This window comes from Apium graveolens, chromosome 7 (assembly GCF_009905375.1).
Source record: "Apium graveolens cultivar Ventura chromosome 7, ASM990537v1, whole genome shotgun sequence".
Taxonomy (NCBI): domain Eukaryota; kingdom Viridiplantae; phylum Streptophyta; class Magnoliopsida; order Apiales; family Apiaceae; genus Apium; species Apium graveolens.
This window is the reverse complement of record NC_133653.1, coordinates 87,167,004-87,191,831: the sequence shown is the minus strand read 5'-3', so window position 1 is coordinate 87,191,831 and position 24,828 is coordinate 87,167,004. Positions and strand designations below refer to the sequence as shown.

The 24,828-nt window shown below is 35.9% G+C and overlaps 1 protein-coding gene across 2 annotated transcripts; it reads right to left on the bottom strand.

Annotated features, from left to right (window-relative positions):
* Positions 1 to 4,447: 4,447 nt before the first annotated feature.
* Positions 4,448 to 9,303, bottom strand: LOC141671115 (MA3 DOMAIN-CONTAINING TRANSLATION REGULATORY FACTOR 1-like). Of its 2 annotated transcripts, XM_074477240.1 has the most exons (5): positions 8,907 to 9,303; positions 8,718 to 8,796; positions 7,860 to 8,100; positions 6,752 to 6,846; positions 4,448 to 6,465 (listed from the first exon to the last, which is right to left on the bottom strand). In XM_074477240.1, the coding sequence occupies exons 3-5, from the start codon at positions 8,092 to 8,094 to the stop codon at positions 4,654 to 4,656; spliced, it is 2,142 nt and encodes a 713-aa protein (XP_074333341.1). In that variant the 5' UTR covers positions 8,095 to 8,100; positions 8,718 to 8,796; positions 8,907 to 9,303; the 3' UTR covers positions 4,448 to 4,653. The 2 variants fall into 2 exon arrangements, with proteins under 2 accessions (XP_074333341.1, XP_074333343.1); XM_074477242.1 differs by lacking the exon at positions 8,718 to 8,796.
* Between the last annotated feature and the right edge of the window lie 15,525 nt (positions 9,304 to 24,828).

The following is a 24,828-nucleotide window of genomic DNA, read 5'->3' as shown; positions in this document are numbered from 1 at the left end:
AGTGAGTAGCTTATGTAATAATGAGTCTGTAGCACAGTTCTGTATACATCTTTGTATAGATTCTGTAGTAGCCTATAAGTCATGTTGACTTTAACTAGATATGCAGAATAGGTTGATTAATTGTATATAAATGATGTCTTGTAATTCTGCATAAGTGAAATGAAGTCAAGTGCCAAAATAGCTACCGACGGATGATTAACAAAGCCATCGGCGGATGATCAAATGACTATCAACAGATGTTTAATATAGCAGTCGACGGATGATCAATGAAGCCATCAATGGATGTTCAGAAAGTCGACGGATGATCATATATCCAACGGATGTTCATAAAGTCCAACGGATGATCATATAAAGAATTCAAACAGCAGTTGAACAGTGAAAGCTGAGCACAGCCGTCGAGATGTATACAAATCTACTGTGGAAGCCCATTAACTGGGTAATAAAGGACGAAAAGTAGCAAAGCTTAAGACTGATAGTTTTTATATTTATTCAGTCTTTTTGACTTTGTAATTTTTGGTAATATATAAACCAAGAACGTAGCAAATAGAAACAAGTGAGCTGAGATACAAAAACAGAGAAATCTTTGTAAGCAGAATCTTTAGTATTTCCCTGTATTCTCAGTAGTTCAATTTGTAAGCAGCTGTGAGCATCCTTGCACACAGGGTTCTCTCGATATATAATATATATCTCTGGTGGAATTGTTTAAATCCACCAGAAAGTTTTTAAAAACTCTTATTTTTAATTACTTATAATTTGATTCAATTAAGTTTCTATTCCGCATTGTGCTAATCAAAACACTTATATATATTCAAGTTTGAACATTTTTATTTCGAGAAAAAGGTTCAAGAATTCCATTCAACCCCCCTTCTGTAATTCTTGCTATATTGTTAAGGGACTAACAGGAACAGCTGGAACCTGAGCTGTCGCAGTTGGATAAGTGGGTACATTGTCAGCAATAAGGACTGTAGTGTCTACAATGTCTGCACGAGGCACACTATACAAAGGATCACACTCTTTATAGCTCTGAGTGTGAGGAAATAACTGAGACAAAGTTGGAGTATTTATTTCTTTAAATGGAAAGATTGACTCATAAAAAACAACATCCCGTGACACAAATGTTTGTTTGGTTTATAAATCTAGGATTCGATATCCTTTCTTGGCAAAAGGATAACCAACAAACACTCCTTTCACTGCACGAGGAGCCAAGTTGTCAGTAGGATGAGGTACCACAGTAGCAAAGCTGAGACACCCAAATACCCTTAGATCATGAAAATTTGGCGGAGTACCAAACAGTATTTCATAAGGCGTGAGACCATTTAATTGAGCAGAAGGAGTTCTATTTAGAATATATGTAGCAGACAACAAGCAATCACCCCACAAACTTAGAGGAACAGACGAATGAAACCGTAATCTCTAGCAATATTGAGGAGAGTACGGTGCTTTCGTTCTACTAAACCATTCTGCTGAGGCGTGTAAACACATGTCGTTTGATGAATAACTCCCTTGCTAGCAAACCAATCTGCCAATTCTTTATTTACAAATTCCAAACCATTGTCTGAACGAATGATCTTAATCGAAGTAGAAAACTGATTTTCAACATATGCCATAAAAGCTTTGACAGTGAATACAACATGTGATTTAGAAGATAACAGATAGACCCAAGTTGCCTTAGACTTGTCATCCACAATGGTAAAAAATATAGTACAAGTGTTGTGAGTTTTATGATGATATGGACCCCAAAGGTCAATATGAACAAGCTCAAAAATAGATTGAGATACAGTAATACTGGTGGGAAGCCTGTGTCTAGTTTGCTTTGCCAACATACAACTGTCACACTGAGGAAGACTTTTATGGAACACGTTAAAAGGAAGTAACTGTAAGACAGGAGATTGTACATGCCCTAAACGATGATGCCACATGACTGCTTTACTCACACTGGAAGCACAAGCATTAACCACAGAAGTAGCCTGCACCTGAGCCTGATGCTCGATAAGCTGGGCTTGACTAAGTAAATATAGACCATTGCATTCTTTACCAATCACGAGAGCCCTCTGCCAAGTTGGACCCTGAATAGAGCAGAGTTGAGAAGTAAAGGTAACAACACATTGAGTATCACTAAGTAGTTTAGATACAGATAGAAGATTATATGTAAAGGCAGGCACATATAACATATTATGAAGAATAACATCAGAACTAAGGACCACACTTCCAACTAAAATAACTGAAACAGTATTCCCATTAGGAAGATGAAGTGTAGACTGAACTGATCTAGCATCATGTAAAAGATGTGCAAAAGGTGTTACGTGATCCGTAGCACTTGTATCAACAATCCATTAATCTGAATTGAAGGACAATGAGGAATCCACATTGTTAACATAGTGGAAAACAGTACCTGCAAATTGTGAACTGTTCATAGAAGGAAACCAGGTGTTGACTTGAGACTCTGTATCAGATGTTGACAGAGATTTTTGTAAGTACATGAGCAGTTGTTTGCATTGGCTATCTGTTAAATCCAAATTATCAGAAAAATTGGATACTGCAGGTTGTTCTTGAGTTGCTGTCTGCAAAACCTCTGTATTTGAAACCAGTGCCGCAGAAATGGCTTTGTTGTTGCTATTATTAGACATAAATCGTGGTTTAGGTTTAGGTTTGCCAAACAATCGGTGCCAAGAGGGATAACCATGTAGACAATAACATTTTTCTTTTGTATGGCCTTGCATATGGCAAAACTCACAAAGCACTTGATCTTTATTCTCCTGAGCATTTCGTCGAACACCTTTACCAGCCTGATAACGAGTGCCAGTAGTTTTAACAGACATAGCAACTGATTCAGGTACAACTGAAGAAGACAGAGCAACAGATCTCTGATTTTCTTCTTGAAGTAAAAAAGAGTAACATTGACTTAATGAAGGCAAAGGCTTCATCATCAAAATATGGCCTCGAATTCCAGTAAATTGCTCACTTAAGCCCATCAAGAACTGTGAGAGCTTAACATCTTGCTCATAAGCATCTAGATTAACATTAACCGTACACTTACAAAGTGTACAGGTACAACGCGGCTTAGTAACCATACATTCAAGTTCATCATTAACAGCTCTAAACTTAGCAAAGTAACCAGCAATTGACAAATTTCCTTGTGTAAGATGCGATATCTCAGATCGAAGTTGAAAAAGCTTAGGAACGTTACTTTGAGCATAGCGAGTTGCAAGATCAATCCAAATATCCATTGCAGATTTCATGTAAACAACACTATTACGTATTTCAACAGAAATTGAGTTAAGAAGCCAAGATGTTACCATATTGTTACAACGAATCCAGTGCAGAAATAATGGAGAAGTAGAAACAGGCTTGACACAAGTTCCATCAACAAAACCGAGCTTCAACTTAGAAGATAACGCTATCTCCATCGATCTGCACCACTGATTATAATTGCTCTCACTCAAAATGATAGAAGTAAGTTACATACCAGGACTATTAGATGGATGAAGATAGAATGGATGATTAACATCAACAATTGATGATGATGATGTAGATGTTGATCCAATAGTAGCAGATGCATAAGATGCAGAGGTCGTCGTCATTGTAGAAGATGAATGATAGATTCAACAGAGAATGTATGTAACGTTAAGAAACAATCAGAGATGTGAAAATGACTAAACAAAATAAAATTGAGCTGAATCAGATGAGAAATTAAGTGAAGATATGCTTAATTCATCACAGATTCATCATGAAAATGATGAAATCAGATCGAAAATGGAGCATATAGCTCTGATACCATGATAGAAATGGACATGAAGAAGATTGTATATTACAAATAGAGAATGTTTATAATCAAGTTGCAGAACTAACAGAGTTTGTTACATCTCAGAGAATTGATTCACCTCTCCTCTACTCACAAATACTAACAAATACTGACTATATGTTGCTCTAACAATCCCAACTAACTTTGACGATAAGGTTTGCTGAGCTGTCACTGTCACTGTTTACTAAACTGTATGAGTAGCTGTGATAAAACCTTTATTAGTAACACTTACAAAGTAAAGCATGCATAAATTACAATACAATATGCAAGATTGATAAATTACAATACAAATACAATGCAAGATTGATCATATTCTACCAAGTCATAGACATGGTGGACTACGGTATAGGTCTACGCGGGGTGAGACAATGGAAGCAAAGCTTGCCATTGTAAAATTCGCTAATGGAGAGCAAAACGCGTCTGCTAGGATGAGACAATGAAACGAAAGGAAATTTGCTATAGGAGAGCAAAACGCCAGAAACGAAAGGAAAATATCGAAACATCAATGATCATCTACTCCAAAAGCATCAGTAGACTAACACCGACACAGTCAAATTAAAAAAAGGAATCCAATATTTATACATTGAGAATTCCATGCAAGTCTTAGAAAACACCAGAGAAAATCTTCTACTTCCAATCATCTGTAAACTAACGCTGACACTTTAAAAAACACCCAAGAGACCTGACGTTTATACACTTGGGGTTTTGGTCCAAGTACCAGAAAACAAGAAAGGAAAAAGATTGACAGGAGGTAGATAAACTCACTAGAACAGGTACTTTTCTATATCTATCCTATAACCACTTAATGCACAGGGCGTATAACAAGCAAGTTATAGTAGAAAGCATCATCTTCAAAAAGCTGCAGCCATAGGCAGAGGACCGTCTGTGCCAGACAAACCATACGATGGAAGGAGCCATCCTTTCTTTTGGGCATACTCAACATAAAGGTTAAACCTCTCCTCTGCACCCGGAATGTCAAGAGCCAAATCGTCAAGTGTGTCAGAGATCCGGGTAAACCCTTTGGTTAGCTGATTAGTCGTGATCAACCCCTCGCAGAAGCACTCGTGCAACAGATCCAGCATCTTTTCATTCTTGTTTTCAATAGCCATTACCAAAGCCTTCTTTACAACCTCATGATTAAAGAAAGGCATGTCCAGATCACGGATGCATTGACAAGCTTCACCCTGAACACCACCAATTTCGTACTCTTCAAGAAGCTTTACTATCTTATCTTTTGCATCCTCTATAACCCAGCCTGTTCCACCTCCCCAACACCTCAAGATTCTCTCACCAGCATGGCGTGCAGCTAAAAGTGATTTAGCCATATCCAGTGTCTCACTTCCACTGCAATTTGGCGGAAGCCTGCACCCGATTTCTTCCAAGTTTAATGGGGCCAAAACCTCATCAATGACGGCCCTGGATAGAAAAAGAGAAAGTTCACTTGAGGCATTTAAAACATCAAGTGCTGTATCTTCTGCAGCCTCGAGAAGCAAAACAAAGCCATTGACAATATCTTCGGTTGAAAATAACTCAATATGAAGTGCAGAGAGTAAAACAGATGCCATTTCTCTCTCCTTGTTCTTCCTGTCCATAGCAATAGTTATCAGCTTCTTCAAAAAAATAGGGTTATACTCGGGTTCCCCTAAATCTTTAAGACTCAGAATGAGTTCTGGAATGTCATCTGAAAGAAAGTACTCGCGTATTATTGTTGCCACCTCTTCCTTGTAATGCTTCAACTTTTCAGCATCCCCGTGATGCATTTCACCAAACGACTTCAAGAAAGATGCATCAAGCCATCCTTGAGTAATGGCACAAGGAACCAGAGACTCGAACAATCCTTTTGCAGATGGGATATCGAGAGCAAGATCATCCAAGCTCTCAGCTAATCGAGCAAACCCCTTCACCATTTGACTGGAACTAATTAGGCCCTCCTCTGCTGCTTCCTTTAAAAGCTTTAGAATAGCTGTTTCTGCTGCAGGGATCTCCATTGCTAAAGTTAATGCCCTTTTGACAACTTCGTGATGAAAAAATGTAACCCCTAACTCCCGGATGCACCTGCAAGCTTCGAAGGCATCACCACTTTCTACATATTCTTTTAAAAGAATTGCAATTTTTTTCTTCACTTCCTCTACCGTAACTCGGGTGCTGCCACCCCACCGCCTTTCCACAAGTTCTGCATGGTGGGGAGCTGAAAGATAGCTTTTTTCACAAGTTTGAAGAACTTGGAAACCCTTGGAAGTCTCTGAAAGTGCCTTTCTTGCACTGGTAATGAAAGCTGGAGGAAGAATGTCATCAACCACAGCACGGGCAATGAACAGCGCAAGAATGTCAACAGCATCCAATATGTCTACTGAGAAGTCATCAGCACATTCAAGAAGCAGAAAAAAACCCTGGCTTATCTGTATGGGGAGGATGACATCAGCATAGAGAGCCGATAGCAGAACAGAAGCCATTTCTTTTTCCTTGTCATGCCTGTCCATCGCCATGGAGACCAATTTTTTCAAGAAGTAAGGATGATATTCACCTGACCCCATTTCTCTGAGATCAGATGCCGCAACATCAACATCACCAGTGCTGAAGTATTCTTCTACGAGAGAAACTACAGCTTTCTTGTATTCATCCAAGGGATCATGAACAATTGACCCGACAAGTAGAAATGGTTCCTGCAGAAATAACAGGAGTTGACAAAATATACCCAAGATTAGTGGGAAAGGCGCAGAGTAATAAGCCATATACAGTCACGACCCCAGCAGTCATCGGGCCCGAAAAAACTAGGAACAAAAACATTGCCTTTATAATGATAGGTTTAATATAAAATAAGGGAAAACAATCCAAAACGACGGCGTATTGGTCCTAGGTTAATAATACACCCAGAAAACGAAACAACATAGTTTTAATATACATATAGAGGAAGGATAACCAACATACATGTACAGGATAGGTAATTACCTCGCTGCTGTCGTAGTTAGGATCATTATGATCAATAAAAGATTCGGCATCGGTGTCCAGTATTTTACCCCATGTTCCCTTGCCGCCGCCGCCATCTGTCGATGAATTTAGTTAAAAAAAAACACTACATGGAAAAGCAAAAAAAGTTGGAGAAATAAGGGAAAACAGTATTTTAGTGCCAGATTAATTAGATTATAAAGCATACAATCATAGCAGGTGTTACTCAATCTCATACGTAATCAATAAGGACGACAACAAAATTAAAAAAATAAAATGAAATACAGTAGAAGCCCATATAATCTCATAGATTTTATAAACTCTATTAATATGATGAAAGTCAAATTAGGGTATCAGATTTGTCAATACTGTCTGCTTAAAAGATTCTAAGACCAATACGTCACCCATGTCACCAGCAGTTTTAAACGTTGACATTCTCTTAAATACAGGGTTTAGGCTGGTATATGTCAATCTATGAGGTATTTTGTAATAACAGCAGGTGTAGGGTTTATAAAGAGTACGTAATAATACAAAAAACTCCGCCGAAACATGAGCTTACTAGCTCATGTCAAGCGGTCAATAAGTTTCTTCTGCAAGTAGCATGTCTAAAAATAGTTTGTTGGTTTATAGTGCTCGATCTTCCCTGCCTGGTACGATTCTTTTACATACGACAACCCCTATTATACCTCAGTAATTACTTAAAAGAGACAAGTGTCATATTCAGCAACTGTTTCAAGACCGAATGATCATATTAAGCCTTGGAAATCCATGAGCTAAACAAAATAATTTAGGACCAATATTATTCAATGTTGACCTAATAGTTTTAACTTATAACTTAACAATCTGGTAGATTCCTGCATAACACGGAAAGACATAGCATCTAGGTAATATGGAAAAAAATTACTATACTATTAGACATCAACAAAAATAAGGAATAGCTCATCACTACCTCTATTTAAATTCTTTCCAAATTTATGAAGCAATCTAGCACATCTTATACTTCAAATAAACATATATTAACTACAGCATATTACCAGAACAATCGAATACTTCAGGCAAATAATAATTACTAAATATCGAAAGATATACTGCAACGGACAAAATAACTCACCCTTCTTAACACGCACATACTTTCCCGAGTGGGTCCTTCGCACATGCCTCACAGCAACCTCAGTCATGGACTTATAATTGGCAGGAGCTTTAATAGGACGCGCAGCCATGAGGCGAGTTGGAGACTTGAGACCCGAAGGTGACTTCGGTGAAGTTGAGAAAACATCTGCATTCTCCGTCGCTATCTTCAACATTTCCCTCTGCTCGTCTGACAGAAACGCCTCACTCGATGCCATTGTCCACTGAACAATACACATTCATCAGCATATCAAAATCAAAGCACGAAAGCATAATCACACATATATATGAATTTTAATCATAGCCAACAAGTAAGATAAGTTTACTAATACAAATAACAATATAAAATATTTAAACAGTGTATCCTTTAACCATGATATCGATACATTCCCAACAGATATACAATAAATTTTAACCTCGATTTCGATAAACTAATAACTACTACACATTCATCAACATAACAAAATCAAAATACACAAACACGTAAATTCTAATCCACACAAACAGGTAGCTAAGCTAGGTATACTATAAACCAATACTCTATCAATCATTAACACAAACTAATACTCGATAAATTATTTTTACAGTGTATTATCCTCAATTTCGACCCGTAAACAATTCTCGAAAATCAACAATTCTTTGATATCTAAAAATCCACAATTCTTGTAGATTTCGCTGTACATTCATAATCAGGTTACTTAAACAGTTAATCACACACACACACACAGAGAAACACATAAATATAAATCCAGACAAACAGGTATCTAAGCTAGGTTTACTATAAACCAATACTCATCGATCATTTACACAAACTAAATTATTTATCAAGAGAAATTTTAACCTCGATATCGATACGTAAACAGTTCTCGAAAAATCAACAATTCTTCGATATCGAAAAATCCACAATTATACGAGCTTCACTGCACATACATAATAATATTACTTAACAGTGGATCACATACACATATACACATTACAAAAAATGATCAACAGCAAATCACAAACAATTTTAATTAGTAAGTTGATATACCTGTAAAAACTGACAACGAACTAAAACGAAGTCGTTTCGAAGCCCTAAACTGTGCTTGGAGATCCGAGCCAAGCACAGCTACTTCAAAAACTAATAAAATTAACTAATAATCTGACTAGATCTTTTCAAATTTAAGCTCGAAATTAAATTAAATTAAATTAAATTACTATGTGTTTTATTTTAGTTTAGATCTAGAGATGAGAAGTGTTTAAAAAGTTGTGTGTATATGCGGGGGGTTGTAAGTATAAATTTGGCGTCATTTGGTGGAGGTGAGAAGAGGGACGAGTATGATGATTTACTAGAGGTGAGGCTCTACGGTTATGTTGCCACGTCACTGGGTGACACGTGTCTTTCGCGCTAAAGTTAAAGTTTTGTCAGAGGTTTTTTGGGCCATGCTTCGGGGCTTTTTGGGGTCTTGGGCTACTTTACAATCTTCTTTTTCAAATTAGTAATTGATGATTAAAATTACGTATTTGAGTATTACAATTACGTATATTTATTACAATTTTTTTAAATAAAAAAATAATTCAATAATAAAAAGGGCATCTATACATATAATGGAAATCAAATGATTTTTTTGAAAAAATATGTAAATTTTATAATGCTTCAACTGTTATTTTGAGTAATCGACAATGAGTCTAATTGAATCAGTACCATGAAATCAAAATCATATACAAAATCTTAGTTATCATTTACAGTGTGTCTTTTTGGGTATAGGGTATTATCTGATAGTAAATTTAAATCTATATCGGTATATATTTGACTTTAATGAAACAAACTTATCTTAATAAATATCAAATTTTAATTTACATTCCTTTTATTAGAATCGAATTATCATATTCAACCTTATACTCCGTTTATTCAAAACACTTATTCAACACGAGTAGGAGATTACAAATTTTAGTAGGAGATTACCAAATGGTGACCTGCGGCAGAAGATGGAGTGAACAGCGGCGGGTTTCATTGGGGAAGAAAAAAACAAGGGAGTATATTAGGGATAAGATAGACAACAGTCTCTTCCTATGGTTTTCTTCTCTAACACATACTATTGTTTTTGTCTAAAGTTGGTTTTGGTTTGGATTCAAGAAAAGGGTTATCGACAACAATTGATAGATTTAGGCGCATGGCAGTTTGAGACTACATAAACAATTTTGTGTAACACTCTTGGAACAACTGGAGGATTTCAATTCCATGGATGGTTCCTACGAGTATCTGCTTTAAGGATGCAGAGTGAATCATTGGATCCTACCGTTGAAAGAGCGTGGCGGGTTATTGTGAAAAGCATTCATAAAAATAAGAAAGCATGGTCAACGCCCGACGTTTGTGGCCACCAGCCTTTTCAGCAGAGGGATCAACAATTGCAGATGGATCAACATTTTGTTGAGGGCTGGAGTTGCATACAAGAAGACAGTTCTGGTAGTTATTAGCGCGCATTTGAATCCGGTAAGTTCTATGTGAATAAAATCATGGGCTAATGTTTGTTTCAACCTATATTTACTTTATACTATCAAAATTTTGTGTATTTGTAATTGCTACCATTTTAATATTTTTTACACATGCACACACATAAGCTGAGGGTCTTTTGGGAAACAGCCTCTTCATTCTTTGAATGAGGGGAAGGCCGTGTACATCTTACCCTCCGCAGACCCTGCGATATGCGGGATTTACTGGGTATGTTTGGTTTGGTTTTTAACCTTATACTCCGTTTAACTTTGAATAAAAAAAAATTGGCCCCAGAAGTATGGGTTGTTTGATTTGTAAAACATGCTGAAAAATTTCATCCTCTCCCTGTTTACACAATTATTTACATCTTCATTATCGATTCATTCTATATACCTTTCTTAAAATTACATCAAATTGTGTAAAGTATATGAAATAATCAAATCTTCAATCATCATTTAAATTTTCAATCACCATCAAAGATGTATCGATGACCAGTGTGTATATGCTTGTTAGATATATTTGATAATGTCATGTGTAATATGATCTGTGTTTAGTTTTCAGATCTTACCTAACAGGACAAATCAGTACTTAACTGGAAATCAACACTTATACTGAATACAAAACTTAAGATATCAGAACTTAAGTTATCAGAACTTAAGTGATCAGAAGATATTTATCAGGAGATAATATCAGGACTTAAGATGACTTTCAGATAAGGCAGGCATCTGATTGAAAGGAAAGAAGATCGATACTTAGACAGAAATAAATATGCATGAAGAAGGAATTCTATGAAAAATAGAATATTTGGAAGAAAAGATAATTGGTTGATATATTTTAGGAAGCAGAATTATATTCCATATCAATTAGAATTTATCTTGTAACTGTGTAGTATATAAACATAGGCATAGAGTTTACACTATAAGTGTTACGATTATCGAAGTTATTATTCTTTGTAACTCTAGCAGCTCTTGTGATAATTTGTTCATCACTGAGAGAGGACAGTTCCATATTGTAACAAAATTTATTGTGTTGAATAAAATTTGTTTTCTGTTACTTGAGTTCTTATAATCGATTTGATTGTGCTAAACACTGTATTCAACCCCCTTCTACAGTGTGTGTGACCTAACAAGTGGTATCAGAGCAATCTGTTAACACACAAACAGTTTAAGATCCAAAAACAATCATGTCTGAAGAAGAAACTCCAACCAAGCCCACCAAAACTGAAGAACCTCCAAAAACCATAACCTATAGTCGATATGAGACTATAAGAGTTCCCATGTTGAAACCTTCTGAGTATTCCATATGGAAAGTAAAGATGGCTATGTTTATGGAAGCTACAGATCCATAATATCTTGACAGGATTTATGAAGGACCACATATATCAACCAAACTCTCTGTGGAAGTTGCAGGTCAGCCAGCAAAGTCTGTACCAAAGGAGAAAAGTGATTACACTGCTGAAGATATCTCATCGATTGCAAAGGATGCAAAGGTAAAACACTTGCTGCATAGTGCTATTGATAATGTCATGTCAAACAGGGTAATTCAATGCAAGACTGCAAAAGAGATATGGGATGCTTTGGAAATAAGGTGTCAGGGAACTGATTCAATCAATGTCAAACTCTTGAATGATTTGTCACTAGTTGACAAAGAGTATGATATTGAAGATTCAAATCTTAAATTCCTGTTAGCACTTCCTGAAATATGGGATTTGAAGGCCACAATAATAAGAGACAACTATGCCCTTGAGGAAACAACTCTTGATAAAATTTATGGGATGCTCAAGACTCATGAACTTGAGATGGAACAAAGAAGCAAGAGGAATGGAAGAAAGTTAAAGACAGTTGCTTTTGTGGCTGAGGAGGAAATTCCCAAAGAAGCTGCCTCAAAGAAAGGCAAGGGCAAAGCTCTCATCACAAAGTCTGATACTGAGTCATCAAGTTCTGATAGTGATGATGACTCAGAAACTGAAAGTATATCTGAGATAGACCCTGATAAAGAGATCATGAAGCTGTGTGCTCTTATGGTGAAAGGAATCACAAAGATTGCATACAAAAAATTCAGAAGAGGGAAGAAGTTTTCCAGGAAAGGTGCAAGTTCTGAAAAGAAAGGTTTCAGAAAATCTGAAGGCAAAGGAGGAAAGTCTAACAGAGGAGATTACTCAAATGTTAAATGCTACAACTGTGGTGAGAATGGCCACATATCTCCAGATTGCAGAAAAGAAAAAAGTGACAAAGGCAAGGCTCTTGTCACAAAGAAGAAAAGCTGGTCAGATGCTTCAGATTCTGAGGATGAGGAAAACTATGCCTTGATGGCAAATGCTGATAGCAGTTCTGATACTGCTGACTTAAAGGTACCTCAAAGTACTTATGCATTTCATACTGATGATATTACTGAGTTGAGAAGATATCTTAAAACCATGTTCATTAGTTATAAAGATCAAACTTTAACATGTGAAAGATTAACTTCTGAAAATCTTGCTTATAAAAAGAGGAATGATTATTTAGAAAAAGAGTTAGTCATGTTCCATCAAACTCAGAAAGATAGAGATGATGCCTTTTATGTTAGGGATGAAGTGTTAAAAATAAATGAATCTCTAAAAACTGAGTTAGAAAAGCAAAGAGAGATTATCAGGACTTGGACTAACTCAGGTAAAACAACTCATGATATTCTTAGTAGTGGAAACTGGAAAGAGGGCTTAGGTTATGGAGATGATAAGAACAGTAAGGGAACTGTAGAAACGGAGCTTATAGTTGTTAAACAAAAACCAAAGGTAAATCCTGTTAAGTTTGTAACTACAAAGTCTGATATTTAGAAATCAGAAGTTAAGGAGAAAGTAACTTCTGACAAACATAAACAGGATTAGCCAACTGAAGTTAACATAGGCTTAATGACTAAGAAGCAGCTTAAGCATAAGCTGAAAGATGTTAAGAATATAAACAAGGTAAAACCACCTAGGAAAAATAGGAATGGAAAGGAAGGTGTGAACAAAAGTAACAATTATAAGCCTGTTCCTAATGCTCCTAGAAAAACATGTCATAACTGTGGAAATTCTAACCATATGGCTTCTTTTTGCAGGAAGAATAAGAATATAAACTCCTTACCTTCAAAATCAGGAGTTAAGAGTCAGCCTGTTAGATATAAGCCACAAAATCCTTATTTTCATTGTGGTAGTTTATGGCATTCCATTTATACTTGTAAGGAATATCATAGTTTGTACTATGATTATTATCAAATAAAACCTTCTGTAAAGAAAGTTAGCATTATTCCTTCTAGTATAAGTTCTGATGCAAAGTCTGATATTGCAAATTATGATAAGAAAACTGTTAACATAAACTCTGAGGCTAAATCCGCTGCAAATGTTAACAAACTTAAAAAGGCCAAAGGATCCAAGCAAGTATGGGTCCTTAAAACTAATCATTAGTGGTCTTTGTGATTGCAGGGCAACATGAAGAACATCCTAGTTCTGGACAGTGGATGTTCAGGACATATAACTGAAAATAAAGCCCTGCTATCAGACTTTATGGAGAATGCCGGCCCAGGTGTTTCTTATGGAGATGACAACATTGGAAAAACTCTGGGATATGACAATATCAATCTTGGGAATGTCATTATTAAAAAAGTAGCTCTGGTCTCAGGACTTAAACACAATCTGCTGAGTGTTAGTCAAATCTGTGACAGAGGTTATCATGTGGATTTCTTTGAAGAACACTGTGAAGGTGTAAGAAAATCTACAGGCAAAGTTGTTCTGAAAGGATACAAGCATGATAACATTTATGAAGCCAAGCTTTAAACAAGTACTGATGATTCTGCAATCTGTCTGTTAAGTAGAGCATCAATTGAAGAAAGCTGGGATTGGTACAAGAAACTCTCTCATTTAAATTTTAACAATATAAGTGAACTAGTCAAGAAAGATCTTGTGAGAGGATTGCCAAAATCAGTATTTGCTCCTGATGGCCTTTGTGATTCATGTCAGATGGCAAAATAAAGAAAATCTTCATTCAAGAGCAAGACTGAATCATCAATTCTTGAGCCTTATCACCTACTACATGTTGATCTATTTGGTCCAGTTAATGTCATGTCTATTACAAAGAAGAAATATGCTATGGTCATAGTGGATGAGTTCACCAGATACACATGGGTGTATTTCTTGCACACAAAAAGTGAAACTGCATCTATCTTGATTGATCATGTCAAGCAACTGGATAAATTGGTCAAAGATTCTGTGAAGATCATAAGAAGTGATAATGGCACTGAGTTCAAGAATTTGATCATGAAAGAGTTCTGCAAAGACCAAGGAATCAAGCAGGAATTTTCTGCTCCTGGAATTCCTCAGCAAAATGGAGTTGTTGAAAGAAAGAATAGAACTCTTATTGAAGTTGCACGAACTATGCTTGATGAAGCAAATTTGCCAACCTACTTTTGGGCTGAAGCTGTGCAGACTGCTTGTTTTACTCAGAATGCAACACTTATCAACAAGCATGGAAAATACCATATGAGATGGTGAAGAAAAAGAAGCCAAATCTGAAGTATGTTCATGTATTTGGATGCAAGTGTTTTGTTCTTAAGACTCATCCCGAACAGCTATCCAAATTGATCTAAAAGCTGATGAAGGATTTTTTGTTGGATATCCACTTTCTACAAAAGTCTTCAGAGTCTATAATATAAGAACAAGGGTTGTCATGGAATCTATCAATGTCTCTTTTTATGACAAGAAGATTACTGGACTTGAAGATTTCAATGATCATGATCAGCTGAGATTCGAAAATGAAGTTTTTAATTCTGATTCTGTAAATCCTGACAATCTAAATCCTGATACTGCAAACTCTGATGGATTAAACTCTGATGTTATTGAAACTGTGGTGACTACGCCTAAGGAAAATGCACCTGTGCAGGGGGAGCATACTGAAGATCCAACCACATCTCAAGAAGCATCAAAACCTACAACAGGCTCTTCGAGTTCTTATGGGCCAAGTTCTGATAATTCTGGAAACTCATGTTCTGATATTTCTGGAAACTCAAATAATGAAGGATCCAACTCAGAGAGCATAATTTCAGGGGGAACATCAGAAAATGTTGATGAAGACAACATGGATCATGGGGGAGCATCCAGTTCTAGAGAGAACCTTCCATCTGCAAGGAAGTGGACTAAAGCACATACATCTGACTTAATTATTGGAAATCCTGATGCAGGTGTCAGAACTAGAATAACTACATCAAATGAATATCTTTATCATTCTTTTCTTTCTCAGACTGAACCAAAGAAAGTGGAAGAAGCTCTTCAAGATGCTGATTGGGTGCAAGCAATGCAGGAAGAGTTGAATGAATCTGAAAGAAATAAAGTCTGGACCCTAGTGCTAAGACCAAGGAACAGGTCTGTTGTTGGTACAAAATAGGTGTTCAGAAATAAAACTGACAGTGATGGCATAATTACAAGGAACAAAGCAAGGCTGGTTGTAAAAGGATACTCTCAACATGAGGGAATTGATTATGATGAAACATTTGCACCAGTTGCTAGATTGGAAGCTATAAGGATATTTTTGGCTTATGCTGCTCACAAGAAGTTTAAAATCTTTCAAATGGATGTGAAAAGTGCTTTTCTCAATGGAGAATTGGAAGAAGAGGTATATGTTGAACAACCTCCAGGCTTTATAGATCCCAAATTTCCCAATCATGTCTACAGGCTTGATAAAGCACTTTATGGCCTTAAGCAAGCTCCAAAATCATGGTATGAGACATTAGCTCAGTTTCTTCTGGAAAGTGGATTTAACAGAGAAACTATTGACAAAATATTGTTCTACCTCAACCATGGAAAGGACTTACTTTTGGTGCAAATATATGTCGATGATATCATTTTTGGTTTCACAAATGACAGACTTTGTAAGAAGTTTGCCAAGTTGATGCAGTCAAGATATCAAATGAGTATGATGAGAGAACTTAACTATTTTCTGGGCCTTCAAGTCAAGCAGAATGAAGAAGGAACTTTTATTTGTCAATCTAAGTACACCAGAAATTTGTTGAAGAAATTTGGAATGCAGGATTGTCCAAGTGCATCCACTCATATGGCCACTACAACAAAATTGGATAAAGATACTGGTAAATCAGTAGATATTACTGATTATAGAGGTATGATTGGCTCTCTACTCTATCTAACTGCAAGTAGACCTGATATCATGTATGCTACCTGTCTTTGTGCAAGATTTCAAGCAGATCCAAGAGAACCTCACTTAACAGCTGTGGAAAGAATTTTCAAGTACCTTAAGGGTACATCTGATCTGGGATTGCGGTATCCTAGAAAATAAGACTTTAAGCTAATAGGTTACTCAGATGCAGATTTTGCAGGATGTAAAATTGACAGGAAAAGCACAAGTAGAAGCTGCCAATTTCTTGGAGGCAGATTGGTTTCTTGGTTTAGCAAGAAACAGAAGTCAATTTCCACATCAACTGCAGAAGCAGAATACATTTCTACAGGAAGTTTTTGTGCAGAAGCAGAATACATTGCTGCAGGAAGCTGTTGTGCACAGATTCTTTGGATGAAGAATCAGTTACTGGATTATGGGTTAGAATTTTCTAAAATCCCTATTTACTGTGATAATCAAAGTGCTATTGCTATGACAGGTAATCCAGTTCAACACTCAATGACAAAACACATCAGCATAAGGTACCACTTAATAAGGGAACATGTGGATGGAGGTACAGTGGAATTGTATTTTGTTCCCACAGATCAACAACTAGCAGATATCTTCACAAAACCACTGTGTGAAGCTACTTTTACAAGATTGGTAAATGAACTTGGAATGGTTTCAGGTTCTTTCTCTAAATCTGCTTAGTTTATGTTCTGATACATCAGACTTTATGATCAGTGTTTATAGATATTACATCTTTGTGTATTCTGTGCTTAATTAGAAATCTTCTAAGTGCTGATTGTTGTCTGATGTGAATTTCTAAACTTTGATAGTGATATGAATGTTTCTGTAACTATTCAATCCAATGAGGATAACCGTGCTAGATGCTGAACTAGTAGTCTTTAATATACTAAAGATCCCATGTTTGAAGTAATTGTTAATGTGGAAATATTTTAACACAAGCAAATTCTGATATTGAGCTTAGTTAAGTTTACTTAGTGTATCTTATTACTAAGTCAAAAACTAGAATAGTGCTTCTTATCTGTTAAGTTCTGATGTTAGTAAATCTGGTGGATGAACTAAGTGCTGATAAGCCTCACTTATCAAAAGAAAAAGAAAAGAAAAGAAATAAAAATCAGGTACTTCTTTGAGATCTAGAGTAAATATGTGGAAGGAAAGACCCAAGTGCATTGCTGGTATTAAGTAATATGCATTAGAAAAGCAAAATAAAATTTTCTTGGTGACTTTTCACACTCTATGATTACTGGAGAAATACTCTGATAACAACATAAATTCTGATAAGCAGTCGTGACTCACTTACACTGAGAAGCCACTGTAAATTAGAATTTTAAAAGATGCATAAAATGAGCACAAAACAGTTGAGGTTGACTCATGCATGAGCTCATTCTAAAGTAGACTTCAGAATAATGACAGACTTTGAGCAAAATTCTTAGTTATGCCTTATTTCTAAGATGTACTAAAGTCAATCAGACTTTACTCTTTGTCTGATATTTAGCTTAATGAACACACTTACACTCCATATGAATGATGAAAATTACTGTGGTGATCAATGTTATTTTAGATAAACAGTCTATGTGTCAGGTTGCATAAATTCTGAGGACAAGTTCTGATGGAAGTTTTGATGATTAAGTTCTGATGAAACCATATCAGTATTTGTGTGAAGAATTACAGGAATACACATTCACTTTTCGAGTTAAGGAGCCATATTCTGATGACTTTTAAATCCTGATAATAATCAGGTTTTGATGCTGATGTGGCAGTATTTATTTACTTGTTTATTTTTGGTCATTACCTGAACGATAATATTTTTACAGAATATTGGTTAATGTGCGATAAAACAGTCATAATCATTATGGGTTAGTGGTTAACGTGTATGTCCTGAAAAACTGCATGTGCACGGTAATTATTGCTTATTTTACGTGCCCATTAACTCTCATTCTAACCGTTTACTGACTGTTCAAATGGTGCCAGGTGTAAAGTGTATTCCATGCTTCAAAAATATGACTGTTGAGTTGAGAGAGTATATATATGAGAGATAAAAGATTTTCTAATCTTTTACTTACTTTTCTATTCTAAATCTCTTTTACTTTCTCTTTCTCTCTCTCTCTTTTATTTTCTGAAGCTGTTTTTCTCTCAGGACTTTTTACAAACACTTTGCAAACATTCTCTTATTTACTTAATTTCTTATAGAGATGGCACCAAAAGACATAATTTTTGATGGAGCTAAGTTTGTTCCTAATAACGTCTCCGCTATTCTTAGCAAGTCAGAAGCCCCATCAGAACTTCATTTTATTCAGGACTTTCTTGCTAGTTCTGATATTGGGTACGCTCTGACCGAACCTGAAGCAGTCTCTGGTACTCAAGTACTGGAGTTCTGGAGAAGCGGAGTATATGATGATGGTGGCGTTCAAGGGTCCCCAAGTATTATTTTTTCATCAGGGGAGGATGAGCATGTCGTGGCATTGGCTACGGTTCGACAAGCACTGCAGCTGCCTGAGAACTGTGTTTATTCTACTGTTGAAGAGCTAGTTCTTCAAAACATGATGGCCAGTCTGGGGTATGAGAGGACATTGGCCAAGCTGGGACAGTTGAAGAGATCCTACATAAGGAGAGAATGGAGTTTCTTCTTTGACTGCATAACCAAGGCTTTTGCAAACAAATGTTCTAATTTCGATGCAATTCCCATATTCAGCCAAAAAATCGGGTATGCTATCATAAATTAAACTGATTTTGATTATGCAAGTGCTGTCTTAGGTTTTATTGGGGACAGAATGACAGAAGATAGAATACTGTTTACTTTGCTAGATTCTGTCAGCTTATCTATAGTTTTTGTTGTGATGATAAGCCCCAATCAGCTAGTGAATTAATTTCATCATTCAAACTAGCTAAAAGAGCTTTTAATGACTTATTATCTACTGATAATAAGAAGGCTGTGTTAAGACCCCTCCTCGTTCCTTTATCTTTCAAACAAGTCTTAATAACCTATGATCCAGTTAAATACACTGAATTATATCCTGATGTCCAACCATCAGAACTTCATCCATCAGCACCTACCACCTCTACACAAACACCTCAAACTTCTCAACCTCAACCTTCAGATCCTACAGTGCAGCCTTCATCTTCCAAACCCAAGAGGACTAAGAAAGTACCTTAGACTCAACAGAAGAGAAGGAGAATTATTCTGCGAGATGAATTAGATGCTGAGGAACAGGTTCCCACATCAGAACCTGTTGTTATAGAAGCTGAGAAGGTTTCTTCTCAGAAAGATACTGTAACTGGGAGTTCTAGGCCCCTCAAAAGGCTTAGAAAGTTAAATTTTGATGATAAATCTCCTACAGTGTCTCCACCTTTGAAGAAGTTAAAGAAACAGAGAGCTCACAGGGACATAGTTGAGTTAGATTCAGATGTAGTGGAAGCAGCTAAGGAAGGGGATCAGGAATCTCTGATCTCAACAGATCCAATTGTTATTCAATCTAGAGTCTGACAAGGAATATCTGATTAGACTAGATCAGGAGATAAGAAAAGCTAAGATAAATGTTCTCAGAGCAGCTATTTTTCAAACTGGAGAAGATACAGTTGAATTGATAAATGCTAAAAGGAGGATGGTTAATGAACTTGAATATGCTGAGAGATGTTTGTTGAAGAACTATCTCAGGACAACTCCTGATATCAAAGAGATCAGAAATTAAAATTGAAGCCAAGTCAAAGATCTACAACTGCTTAAATTCTGAAGTGTATACAGACTGAAGCTGTTATTAGAAGTTAAAGATGGTAAAGCTGAAAGGACTGTAAGTTGTAGTTATCTAGTCAAATTCTCATGCATTTGTACTTAATGTTTTTGACATCATCAAATATCTGTTGAACTTGTATATTATGCTAATTTACAAGTTGGGGAAGATTGTTAGATATATTTGATAATGTCATGTGTAATATGATTTGTGTTTAGTTTTCAGATCTTACCTAACAGGACAAATCAGTACTTAATTGAAAATCAGCACTTATACTGAAGACAGAACTTAAGATATCAGAACTTAAGTTATCAGAACTTAAGTGATCAAAAGATATTTATCAGGAGATAATATCAGGACTTAAGATGACTTTCAGATAAGGCAGGCGGTTGATTAAAAGGAAAGAAGATCGAGACTAAGACAGAAATAAATATGCATGAAGAAGGAATTCTATGAAGAATATAATACTTGGAAGAAAAGATAACTGGTTGATATATATTTTAGGAAGCAGAATTATTTTCCATATCAATTAGAATTTATCTTGTAACTGTATAGTATATAAACGCAGGCATAGAGTTTACACTATAAGTGTTACGATTATCGAAGTTAATATTCTTTGTAACTCTAGCAACTCTCGTGATAATTTGTTCATCACTGAGAGAGGACAGTTCCATATTGTAACAGAATTTATTGTGTTGAATAAAATCTGTTTTCTGTTACTTGAGTTCTTATAATCGATTTGATTGTGCTAAACACTGTATTCAACCCCCTTCTACAATGTGTGTAACCTAACAATGCTAATTTTTGAAATTGGTTTTCAGTTTGATTGCATTGGCATATCATCCTTTTCTCCAATTTCTGGTTTCATGTCGTGTCCCTCATGTTCAACATCCTCGGTGACACAATTTTTTCATATAAAATACAAGTTATAACAACATTTGTGAATCATTCACAAACTCCTGAATATTTTTGCATATTTAGTTTTTTTAAGTTTGAACCAAACCCTAATGAAACTGTAGAGCCTACACCATTTTGGCGCCATATTTATGAGTTATCTCGTCTAGAGTGATTTTGAGTATTAGAGTCACGTTATAAAATCTCATTTTTGCAGAATTCATACACTAATTTTTTCTTCCCGAAGCCAAAAATATTTACACACCCAATCACAGATTTTAATATATCATTCCATATATTTAAATATATCCATCAATTTTTTTTGATTTTTTACATATAAATTGGGTTTATGGTCGTGCATCAAATCTAAAGAGACTCAGAGAAAATAGGCATGTTGCTCACCGATAAAAGTTATGGGTTGAAGAAGAATAAAGAGATTTGATGATTTTGAGAATCTTGTCAACTGCAATGTAGAAAATTGGGATACTTTTATTGTTTTAACGAGGAAACACATACATTTGAGTATTATTTCATCAATGATCGATTTCCATTCTTAGTGTTGGATTTGAAAAGTTAGTTTTGGTGATTAAAGTGTTAGGTCACACACACACTGTAGAGGGGGTGAATACAGTGTATAGTACACTCAAATCGAACTTTAAGAACTTAAGTAACAGAAAACAAACTTTATTGAAACAATAAACTCTGTTACAGTATGGAACTATTACCTCTCAGTGATGAACAAATATCACGAGAGCTGCTAGGGTTACAATGAATAATCTTCTCGAATATGATAACACTTATAGTGTAAACCCTATGTCTGTGTTTATATACTACACAGTTATAAGATAATCGCTAATTGATATAGAATATAATTCTGCTTCCTAAAATATATCAATCAGATATCTTTTCTTCCAAGTATTCCATTCTTTACAGAATTCCTTCTTCATGCATATCTCTTCTTATTTTTATCTTGATCTTCTTTCCTTTAATCAACTACTGTCCTTATCTGATCGTCCTTCAGCACTTAAGTTCTGATATCTATCTTCTGATGATTATCTCCTGATAACATAAGTATTGATATCCTTAAGTCCTGACTTCCAGTATAAGTACTGATCAACAGTTAAGTACTGATTTATCTTGTTCAAGTAAGATCTGAAAGCTAAACATAAAACATATTAGCCATGACATTATCAAATATATCTAACAATCTCCCCCAACTTGTAAATTAATATAATATATAAGTTTAACAGATATTTGATGATGTCAAAAACATTAAGTACAAATGCATGAGAATTAGACTAGATAACTACAACTTACAGTCCTTAAAGCTTTTACCAATTTCAACTTCTGATAACAACTTCAGTCTGTATAAATATCAGAATTTAAGCAGTTGTAGATCTTCGACTTGGCTTCATCATTTTCTGATCTCTCTGATGTCAGGAGTTGTTCTGAGATAGTTCTTCAACAAACATTTCTCAGCATATCTGAGTTCATCAATCATTCTCCTTTTGACATCTTTAAGCTCTGTAGTATCTTCACCAGTTTGAAAGATTGCAGCTCTGAGATCATTGATCTTTGCTTTTCTCAACTCCTGATCTAGTCTTATGACATAAGCTTTGTCAGACTCTAGATTGAATTCAAGTCCCTTAATACCAAGATATGTTATGATCTGTGCAGTATTAGGCTTCATATCAACAATATCACCATTGTGATCTCTGTACTTTGGAACATATATGCTGTCAGACTTAATAGAATAAAGCCTTTTCTGTCTCTGAATCTGTTCTTTTAAGTAGTTTGCAGCAGTCCCTGTTATTCTGTCATCCACTTGAAGTAAGAAAAGTACATGCTCCAATTCTTCAAAATACTTCAATGGAATGGCATTTTGTCTTATATGATAAACCCTACCATCTGTCATGAAATACAACATGATGTATTCTTTCAAGTAGGTATGGTAAACCATCTGTACAGATTCCAGTTGATTCAATCTCTCAGGAGTTGCTCCAATACCTGGTTCACTCAAGGAAGTGGGATCATTGGTAGTGTTGTGTACTCTTCTTTCATCAGCACTTCCCAATCCAGTTTTATCTCTAGCTTCCTTTCCAGTAACTACTCTTGCTTCAAAACCACTCGCAGTATTCTTCAAAGATTGAGTATGTTTTGCTTTAGTGAATCCTGGTAGGAGTGTCTTTGATCTATTTTCTGATATCAAGTTAACTTGAGCTATGTTAGAGGTTACTTGCTTCTTCTGAAGATCAGAACTTACAATTTCTTGACTCTGAACAACTTGAGCCATGTCAGAGGTTGTTTTAAGAACTTTTCTTGAAGTCAGAGCAAGATCATCCTTTTCATCAGTAATTTCTTCTTACTCAGGAGGTACATAAACCTTGATAGGTTCACCAACATTTTCTTTACCCTTGGATCTTGGATCTATCTGTGGTTGTGATCTAGCCAATATTGCTTCAGTATGTGTCCTTTCTTTGATCACAATGCCTTTGAGTTTTGGAAGTGATTTTTTACCAGAAGCTTCAGATTTAGATGTGACTTTCTCTGATTTAAGTCTGACTTCTTCTTCCTTTAAACTTTCCAAGTCCATTCCTGGATTTTCTTGAAGAAATAACTGTCTTGACATTTCCTCATCAAGATCTAGAAGTTCATCAGAACTTATCCTTTTACCAGTAGCAGAACTTATTCTTTTCCCAGTATCAGAACTTGTCCTGTGACTAGCTTGTCTTGATGTAAACCTTCTACCTTGACTATGACCGCTACCCATTCCAGAGTATCCTTGATCATCATTTCCATCATCCTTTCCTTACAGTGTCTTGTTAGTTTTGCATTTGGACTTAATTACCTTCTCCCCCTTTTTGTCATCAGCAGGTAGTAAAAGAGAGATATGTAATTCCACTGAGGATTGGATTTCAGTAAGTTGCGATTGCTGAGAAGCTTGATTTGTCAGAATTTCATCAATCTGAGCTTGTTGTTTCTCTTGAGTTTTCTCAATATAAGCAATCCTGTCAATGGTAGGTTTGAAAGAACCTTTTTTCTTATCAATTTTCCAAACTTGTTCCTGTTTGATAAAGTTCTCCTGAATCTTGTGTAGCTCTGCATGAGTAGTTGAATGAAGACCTTGTAGATATTTAGTACTCAATGCAGTGACTCTAAGCTGGGTTTTAAAATCATCAGAATTTAACATTTCATCAGCTTTAGTCAAGTGCTCAGCAAGATGTTTTTCAGTTGGAACACATGAAACTGAGTTCCATTCCTTAGTCCACTCCTGACCTGCAGGAGTTTCACTCCAAGGTACTGGTGCTTCCCCGGTAACAAACTTCTTTACCAGTTCAGACTTAGGAAGAGTCTGTTGAGGAGTATGTCCTGAAGGACCTGCTTCATCAGCATCTACAGTTGGAGCAGCATCACCAGTATCTCCAGCATTTGCAGCATCAGAACTTAAAGAATCAGTATCTTCTGATAAGACAACAGTGTGAGTAGTAATGGAGGCTTCAGCATCCTCTAATTGCTGATCTGATACTAAGTTCTGATCAACAGCCATATCCTGATGCTCACCTAAAGTCTGATCATCAGCATCTTGATGCAGAGAAGGTGTTGTTGATAACTCTGGAGTTTGAACAGCATCAGTAACAGGTGTTGTGGAAGGATTATTTGCTGTTGGAGCTTCTAAGAGAAATACTTCAGACACAACCAAGTGTTGAACATCAA